The sequence below is a fragment of the Rasamsonia emersonii genome, assembly GCF_000968595.1.
Source record: "Rasamsonia emersonii CBS 393.64 chromosome Unknown ctg1118621760749, whole genome shotgun sequence".
NCBI lineage: Eukaryota > Fungi > Ascomycota > Eurotiomycetes > Eurotiales > Trichocomaceae > Rasamsonia > Rasamsonia emersonii.
In genome coordinates, this window is record NW_013562760.1 from 910 (window position 1) to 10,004 (window position 9,095).

The 9,095-nt window shown below is 55.5% G+C and overlaps 4 protein-coding genes across 4 annotated transcripts; all 4 read left to right on the forward strand.

Annotated features, from left to right (window-relative positions):
- Positions 1 to 826: 826 nt before the first annotated feature.
- T310_8431 (Salicylate 1-monooxygenase) lies at positions 827 to 2,419 on the forward strand (the record flags this gene model as incomplete). Its single annotated transcript, XM_013468783.1, has 6 exons — positions 827 to 891; positions 966 to 970; positions 1,020 to 1,096; positions 1,153 to 1,210; positions 1,264 to 1,999; positions 2,047 to 2,419. The coding sequence occupies 6 exons, from the start codon at positions 827 to 829 to the stop codon at positions 2,417 to 2,419; spliced, it is 1,314 nt and encodes a 437-aa protein (XP_013324237.1).
- A 762-nt stretch (positions 2,420 to 3,181) lies between these two features.
- Positions 3,182 to 4,505, forward strand: T310_8432 (NADH-dependent flavin oxidoreductase; the record flags this gene model as incomplete). Its single annotated transcript, XM_013468784.1, has 2 exons — positions 3,182 to 3,364; positions 3,417 to 4,505. The coding sequence occupies 2 exons, from the start codon at positions 3,182 to 3,184 to the stop codon at positions 4,503 to 4,505; spliced, it is 1,272 nt and encodes a 423-aa protein (XP_013324238.1).
- An 826-nt stretch (positions 4,506 to 5,331) lies between these two features.
- T310_8433 (Cytochrome P450 monooxygenase) lies at positions 5,332 to 7,072 on the forward strand (the record flags this gene model as incomplete). Its single annotated transcript, XM_013468785.1, has 3 exons — positions 5,332 to 5,526; positions 5,582 to 5,854; positions 5,927 to 7,072. 3 exons carry the CDS (start codon positions 5,332 to 5,334, stop codon positions 7,070 to 7,072), a joined length of 1,614 nt encoding a protein of 537 aa, XP_013324239.1.
- Positions 7,073 to 7,478: 406 nt separating this feature from the next.
- T310_8434 (Asparaginase) lies at positions 7,479 to 8,873 on the forward strand (the record flags this gene model as incomplete). The annotated part of the gene is made up of 1 exon (XM_013468786.1): positions 7,479 to 8,873. The coding sequence occupies one exon, from the start codon at positions 7,479 to 7,481 to the stop codon at positions 8,871 to 8,873; it is 1,395 nt and encodes a 464-aa protein (XP_013324240.1).
- Between the last annotated feature and the right edge of the window lie 222 nt (positions 8,874 to 9,095).

A 9,095-nucleotide genomic window follows, 5' to 3' on the forward strand; every position in this document is an offset into this window, starting at 1 on the left:
TTGATTTTGAGGGTCCTCCTTGTTGGGTTATCACCTAGTAGTGAGGTAGCTGCTGCTCCACTGCTGGGTCAATTCATTCATTTATTCATTGAATTTACGGAGGACTCCGTATGATACTATCATTTGTGGATTTTGCAGTCGTGTGGATATTATTATTATTTCGAAACTATGTACTAATTACTGCCTAATGCGGAGGAAGACTAATTATTAATTCCGGCGGGGAGTGGGATGAGAAGAAGAGGCCCGCTCTGGGAACAGAGTTTGACAGACTGCATACGGAGTATACGAGTAAATTGAATTGAATTGAATTGAAGATTCGAGATTATTGATATATCGATGTACTACTGTACGGAGTACTCCGTAGATACTGCACAGGCACTCGGCAAATAGATTGATACCTAGGTACCTATCCAGCTAGCTGTACCCTGTCCACGCTCATATTCATATGAAGAATTTCACATCGGCATCACCGACCAGCACCTTCTGCCGTGGTTGGATTGATCATTGGCGAATGATGAATCCATTCCCCGGTAAATGCAGAGGCCACCGCATCCGACGCTATCCTCCGGAGTCGACCGGGGCAGCAGCCAGCTGGGCATTCTTTCCAGGCCGATCCGATTTATCGTGGTGGGTCGTACCGTCATTTATCGATAGACCGTCTGATCCGGCGTTTGCGATGCCGAAGTCACGGTCAGACTCACCAGGTACGGGGTACGGAGTACATAATAACAGCTCCTCTGTTCAGTTTCAACGGTCGAGTGCATGGCCCATGGGCTCTGCATTCATCGTACGCGAATTGACAGATTGATCGATTCCAACTGTCACCATGGTCGCTGCAGCTACACACGGTATACCACCGGCGAAGACGCCGTTAAAGGTCGTCGTGGTGGGGTATGTACATTACATACTATGTGCCCCTTGATACATACGATATGGCGATATGGCATGCTGATTGAAGCCTACAGAGCAGGTACGATCGATTGACGTCTCTCTGTATGACATGCCATTGACCATCACAGGCATTGGAGGGGTGGCGGCCGCTCTCACGCTCGGATTGCGCGGTCACCGCGTCTTGATTGTTGAAACGGCGCCGAAGGTACGCCCCTCGTGTCATTGATCGGTGGTTGATCGGTGCATTCTGACGATGTGTAGCTCATGGAAGTAGGAGCCGGCATCCAAGTCTCTCCGAACATGTACCGATTGCTCGAACGTGAGTTTCGGTGAAATAGGTCGCGTTGGGTCGAGTTCGTCTAACAGCATCAGGCTGGGGCGTTTCTACCATCCGCGACACAGCCATCGCGCTGCAACAGATCGAAGTGCGGCGATGGCAAGACGGCAGTCTCCTCGTGCGCACGCCCACCAACACCGACTTTGGCGAGTCGTTCACCATCCACCGTGCGGACCTGCACACGGCCATCCTCGACCGGGCCCTCGCCCTGGAAAACGTGGAACTGCGCGTGAACTCAACCGTGACAGACATCCGATTCGACACGACCGAAGTCGTCCTCGCCGACGGGACGGTCATCGCAGGCGACGTGGTGATCGCCGCCGACGGCATCAAGTCCACCATCCGGGGCAAACTGCTCAACGACACCACCGTCAAGCCCACGGCCACCGGCGACGCCGCATACCGCATTATCCTGCCGCGGAGCAAGATGCTCGCGAATCCGGAGCTGAGGCAGCTCATCGACCAGCCTAAGGCGACGCGCTGGATCGGTCCCGGCCGGCACATCATCGCCTACCCGGTGCGCAGTCACGAGCTGTATAACGTCGTCCTCTTGCATCCGGACCGGGGCACCGTCGACGAGTCGTGGACGACCCGGGGCTCGAAGCAGAATATGATCGATGACTATGCCGGATGGGACGAGAAGGTCCGTCAGATCGTGGGCATGGTGGAGGAGGATGAAGTTCTCGAGTGGAAGCTGTGTCTGTATCCGCCGCTGAAGACGTGGACGAGAGGGTCGGTGGCCCTTCTGGGCGATTCGTGCCATCCAATGCTGTAAGTGCACCAACTCCATGGTATAGCTCCTTTACTGAGACGTCCAGGCCGTACGTCGCCCAAGGCGCCGCTCAAGCGGTGGAGGATGCTGCCGCGCTGGGCATTCTCCTGTCAGCCATCTCCTCTCGACAGGAGATCCCGCTGGCGCTGCAGGCGTACGAACGCTCGCGCAAGCAACGGGCTGAAACCGTCCAGCAGTCAGGCACGCAAAACCGCATCACACTGCATCTGCCCGACGGGCCTGAGCAGCGAGCCCGGGACGAGCAATTCCGCCAGGCGATGAACGGAGGGGCCAATCCGGACCGCTGGGTCGACCGCGAGACGCAGAAGTTCCTCTGGGGATGGGATGCAGAGGAAGCGGCGGTGAAAGCCTGGATAGAGCTCGTGGGGAACGAAGCCCAGGTGAATGCCAGTCTGTAGGGCATAATCATCAGACATGGTACGTTATCATCATACATTTCTTAGAAACTGCTGACAACAAGCTAGAAATCCCACGACACGATTGACGCTTGCATTGATTCGGAGTTTGCTGACATTGGCGCTATGATAGACGAAGATAGAGATAGACAATAGAGATAGAGTCTACAGCATGTAGAGACAGGTCTAGCATAGATTACTAGAGACGATAGACCCACGTCGAGGAATAAAAAATATATTGATATTGACTGGACGAATATCGAAGTAAATAATATTCATTTATTCCCTGTAGAGGATGCGACCTGATTGGCTGCTGATTGGCTGCTTACTAAAGTCGCCGCGGCCGGAGCAAAAAGACGCCGCGAAGACTTCATTATTAATCATCGCCATGACATCATGGGGATTCTTGCTGATCGATGGAGCTTCTGCATGATTCTTGAATTTTCACGAAGCCTTCCTGCGTTTGTCATCAGCAGAGTAGCCGGACAGCATACCCGGACCGATTGGTGGCCGAGTGTCCGTCACAGACTCCTGTTCAACCGCCAACGCCGGCCCTGACGATCTCCCGAGCCTGTTTAAAATAGCAGAGCATTATTAATAGAGCACTGCAACTGCCGGTGTTTGTCGGAGAGTCTTGGTGTCTGCCAGGTGGGACCTGCATCCGTATGCGTATATAGACGGTGATATAAGAGCCTCCAGTCTCCGACCCCTCATCAACCAGTCAACCAGTCTTCTTTCTCCTCATTCCTCACTGGAAAATCCACCATGTCAGCCCGTGCCAGCGTCCCCGACCTCGAGAACAAGCCCGCCAAGGGCATCTCCTACTTCACGCCCGCGCAGGAACCGCCTGCGGGGACGGCGGCCAACCCGCAGTCGGACGGCAGCAAACCGCCCAAGCTGTTCCAACCCATCACCATCCGCGGGGTGACCTTCCACAACCGCATTGGGGTACGTGCCTACTTTTTATCTGCATGACGACTGCTGACTGACTGTGCCGCAGCTCTCCCCCCTCTGCCAGTACTCCGCCCAGGACGGCCATATGACCGACTGGCACCTGGCGCATCTCGGCGGCATCGCCCAGCGCGGTCCCGGCTTCCTCATGGTCGAGGCCACCGCCGTGCTCCCCGAGGGCCGCATCACCCCGCAGGACCTGGGCCTGTGGAAGGACTCGCAGATTGAGCCGCTGCGCCGCGTCATCGAATTCGTCCACAGCCAGAACCAGGTCATCGGCGTGCAGATCGCCCACGCCGGCCGCAAGGCCAGCACCGTTGCGCCCTGGCTGTCCATGGGCGACCTGGCCACCGAGAAGGTGGGCGGCTGGCCCGACAACGTCAAGGGCCCCAGCGACATCCCCTTCTCGGAGCGCTTCCCGCAGCCGCACGCCATGACCAAGCAGGACATTGAGGAGTTCAAGCAGGCCTGGGTGGCGGCCGTCAAGCGCGCGCTCAAGGCCGGCGCCGACTTTATCGAAATCCACAACGCCCACGGCTACCTGCTGTTCTCGTTCCTGTCGCCCGTCTCCAACAAGCGCACGGATGAGTACGGCGGCAGCTTCGAGAACCGCATCCGGCTGACGCTGGAGATTGCCCGGCTGACTCGTGAGACCGTTGGGCCCAACGTGCCCGTGTTCCTGCGCGTGTCGGCCACGGAATGGCTGGAGGAGAGCCTGCCGAACGAGCCCAGCTGGCGCAGCGAGGACACGGTGCGGCTGGCGCAGATCCTGGCGGAGCAGGGCGACATCGACCTGCTAGACATCAGCACGGGCGGCAACCACCCGGCGCAGAAGATCCGCGGGGCGCCAGGCTTCCAGGCGCCGTTCGCCATCGCCGTGAAGAAGGCGGTAGGCGACAAGCTGGCCGTGGGAACCGTCGGCATGATCAACTCGGGCAAGCTGGCCAACAAGCTGCTAGAGGAGGACGGGCTGGACTTTGCGCTCGTGGGCCGGGGCTTCCAGAAGAACCCCGGTCTGGTGTGGGCGTGGGCCGACGAGCTGGACCTGGAGATCTCCATGGCGAACCAGATCCGCTGGGGGTTTTCGCACCGGGGGGAGAGTGTGTATCTGCCGAAGCGATCGGGGAGGAGTAGTTAAACTAATGAGATGAGAGAACTGTACATATGTCGATAGACAAGTGACATGATAGACGATTCACAAATATATAGACTTCGATACAGACTGTGCATTATATTATTAGACAATTCCATAAGCAGTCAAAACTAACTTGAATGATTCTATTAGAAAAGATTAGAATAATTCTATTAAAAAAAAAAGAGAAACTTCAAAAACAAAAAAACATCTCACACAGCATCTACAGTATATCTGCAGTATATAGTAGTAGTAGTAGTAAGTCAAAAAAATTGTAAAAAGAAAACATGCGCAAGCAGGGATTCGAACCCTGGATCCCCACATGATTCGTTTTGTTATATACGAGTGTGGTGCCTTACCACTTGGCCACTCGCGCTTGTTATTGGCAGGCACCCCGGAGAGTGGCTTATGGTAGGAGGGCAGTGAGGAGTGAACTGTTGAGCTGGTGCTTCTTGTGTTTTATTGGCGGGTCAAGTAATGCATTAATGCAACTGGCTTGTGATTATTATTATTACCTCCTGTGGATGGAATAATAATAGTACTATTATTGTTGATGCCTTTTTTTTTAATAAAAGTGACTGCCTGGTTTCTTTTTTTCAACCAGCCAGTAGAATATACAGGAAAGCAGTTGCCTAATAGCAAACTAATTACATTCTTCAGACTACGGAGTCCGGAGTCTTTCTTACTAGTCCGGTTCCAATCGTGCAACGATAGCTAAACTTATTAATAGATCAGCTCCAGCACAGCCGCGGTATAACTTAGGAGCTTAAATTGAGAGCACTTTGCACGATTAATATTGATCAATGTTGCAACCTTTCTAGTTACCAGCAAGATGGCCCCCTGGAATCTTTTAGCTGTCAGCGCTGCCGTCCTGCTGGTCGCCGTCAAGCCGGAATATGCGCTGCTGCATTCGTACGCCGTGACGGCCGCCGTCTTCCTCGCGGTCACGGGACTGGCCCGGTTCGTGTACAGCGCTATTTTGTATCCTGAATTTCTGTCCCCAATCAAACACCTGCCTACGCCGCCGGTAAGTCAATCTGTCAGAAAAAAATTATTGTAAATCACACTCTGACGATCTTCAGGGCCGATCATGGATCAAGGGCAACACCCAGTCGGTCTTCCTCGAATCGCCCGGCCAACTCGCTGCCAAATGGATTCAGACAGTGCCCAACAACGGGCTCATCCGGTATTACACCGTCGGCAATCTGGAGCGAGTGCTGGTCACCAGCCCCAAGGCCCTGAGTGAGGTCCTCGTCACGCGGGGTTATGAATTCCCAAAAACCGAACTCGCACGGTTGCAGCTTGCTCGGCTGACTGGGAACGGGCTGCTTCTGGCTGAAGGTGATGAGCATAAGGTAAGAAAGAATTTTTTTTAAAAAAAAAATCTCTATCTTCTGTACCTATATGAATGCTCATTCTGCTCGCAGACTCAGCGCAAGTCCCTGATGCCCGCCTTCTCGTACCGCCATATCAAAGACCTGTACCCCGTCTTCTGGGCCAAGGGCATCGAAATGATCAAGGAGATCGAGAAGGAGCTGCCCTCGCAGGACAACATCGTCGAGGTGCGCAACTGGGCGGGCCGCACCATGCTGGACATCCTAGGCCTGGCCGGCCTGGGCTACGATATCGGCTCCATCCAGGACCCGGACAACGAACTGAGCCGTACGTATCGGGACCTGGTCACGGAGCCGTCGCCCTGGATGAAGTTTATCATGTTGCTGGGGATCTTCTTCATCGGCCCCAGACTCGTCATGAAGCTGCCGCTAAAACGAAACCGGGACTTCCGCGCCGGAGCAGAGTACATCCGCACCGTGGCGCGGCAGATCATCCGGGAGAAAAAGGCCCAGATTGAGAGCAACGACAAAGCCAGCCGGGACGTCGACATCCTCACGGCCGCTCTGACCAGCGGCACCTTCTCCGAGGAGAACCTGGTCGACCAGATGATGACCTTCCTGGCCGCAGGGCACGAGACGACCGCCAGCGCGCTGCAGTGGAGCGTCTACGTGCTCTGCAAGCACCCGGAGATGCAGCAGCGACTGCGCGACGAAGTCCGCGCCAATCTGCCTCCCATCTCGGTCGAGGATCCGGCGCCCGTCACGGCAGCGGCGGTGGATTCGCTGCCCTACCTCAACGCCTTTTGCAACGAAGTACTCCGCTTCTACCCCCCGGTGCCTCTGACAGTGCGAGCCGTAACACGCGACACGACTATCCAGGGCTCTCGCATCCCCGAGGGGACGATCCTGGTGATCGCGCCCGAAGCCACGAACCGGGACCCAGAGCTCTGGGGCCCGGACGCAGACAAGTTCAAACCAGAGCGGTGGCTGGGGCCGGGGAGAGCAAACAGCGGCGGCGCCAGCAGCAACTACTCGTTCCTGACCTTCCTCCACGGGCCGCGCAGCTGCATCGGCCAGGGCTTCGCCCGGAGCGAGCTGGCGTGCGTGGTGGCGGCGCTGGTGGGGAGGTTCCAGATGGAGCTGAAGGATCCGGATGCGGAGTTGAGGGTGCGCAGCACGGTCACGCAGGCGCCGCTGGACGGGGTGATTTCGAGGTTTAAAGTGGTGGAGGGGTGGTAGATATATATATCTGACGAAGAGTTGATTGAATTAATCGAGCTGTATTGTATATGCAAGGGTATTTATTTCGTGTGGATATTATCTTTTGGAAGGAAATACTTCTTCTTTTTTTTGTCTGGAATTTTTTTTCTTGGAATTTCTCTATATCTACATACCATGTTTGTATGTATCTATCTGCTGCGAATGATCAATCAGTAAGATGATAAAAGAGTCGGCACGACGATATGTATACATTTTATTGTTGAAGGGAAGACTGTTTCCTGATTGGCGGAAGTGGTCATCCCGTCCCGTGCGGGGAGATAAGCCATCTACTTAATCTCTTATCTATCTCTTATCATCCATCCCATCACAGCCATCTCTCAGCCATCACCTTCTCCAACCGAGACAATACAAGTGGATTTGAAAAATGACCTCCTCTCACCCAGACCACCCCCTCTTCAAACCCACGCTGATCATCCACGGCGGCGCGGGCGCCATCCAGCGGTCCAAGCTCCCTCCTGAGCTCTGGGCAAAGTACCACGCCTCGCTACTGTCCTACCTGCGGTCGACGTACGAGAAGCTCAAGAATGGCGTCAGCGCCCTGGACGCTGCTGTCCACGCCGTCTCGCTGCTCGAAGATGACGAGCTCTTCAATTGCGGCCGTGGAAGCGTGTTCACGTCTGCGGGGACGATCGAGATGGAGGCTTCGGTGATGGTGACGTCTGTTCGAGACCATAGTCATAATCATGGACACGGTCTTGGCCGAGCAGCCATCAAGCGCGGCGCAGGCGTCATCCGCGTCAAGAACGTGCGCCATCCGGTACAGCTGGCGCGGGAAGTGCTGCTGCGGACGGGGATCGACGAGAATGGCGATGCGGCAGACGATGGAGGGAACATGCATTCGCAGCTCAGCGGGCCGTACGTCGAGACGCTGGCGCGAGACTGGGGTCTGGAGTTCAAGCCCGACGAGTGGTTCTGGACCAAGGCCCGATGGGACGAGCATCAGCGGGGGCTGAAGGGCATCAAGGAGGATATTACCCTCAGCCAGGGCACCGTCGGCTGCGTCTGTCTCGATCAGTGGGGGAATCTGGCCACGGCGACGAGTACGGGCGGGCTGACGAACAAGAAGCCTGGCCGGGTGGGCGATACGCCGACGCTGGGTGCTGGGTTTTGGGCGGAGTCGTGGTCGTCAGAGACGGCGCCAGAACAGACGGTACCAGACCAGACGATGGTGTATAGACCTGGAGCTGGAGCTTCAAGGACAGAAGACAAGCCGAATTTCACCATCCACTGGGACGCTCTGTCCCCGTGGAACCTGATCCAGGATCTCTTCCTGGGCGATTGTCTTGGGCGGTCTGAATCGCGGACTGTTCAGCGACAGCAGACTGAGAAGCAGCCACTGCTCAATCAGTCTTCGTCTACAACTAAACCTGTTCGCAAACGCACGACCCGCGCCGTCGCCCTCTCCGGCACCGGCAACGGCGACTCCTTCCTCCGACTCAACGCCGCCCGAACAGCCAGCGCCATGCTCCGCTTCTCGGACAAGAAGCTCTCCCTTGGACAAGCCATCACAGCCGTAGCCGGACCGGGAGGCGAACTGCAGCAATCCGCGGGCCAGCGATGGGGGAAGACGGGCGAGGGGATGGGCGGGTTGATTGGGATTGAGGCGGAGCTGGAGAGTGACGCTGATAGAAACTCTTTACGAAAGGGAAAAGTCGTCCACGACTTCAACTGCGGCGGGATGTTCCGCGCGTGGATGGAGGAGGATAGCACGGGGGAGGAGAGGGAGCGGGTGATGGTTTTTCGGGAGGAATATCATTAAGTATATCAACTCACTAAAGTATATAGATAGAAGTAGATATATGAAAGCATGCTCAGCATCTACATCCTTATCTCGAGAGAATATAGTACTTGAAGTCCTCCACTCAAGATGGTGTATACCTTCCTACCTACCTACCTAAATAAATAAATATGGTGATGACTGACAATCTAAGACCCCCAAGGTCGACATTCGACATGACAATGACATGACATGACACGACAT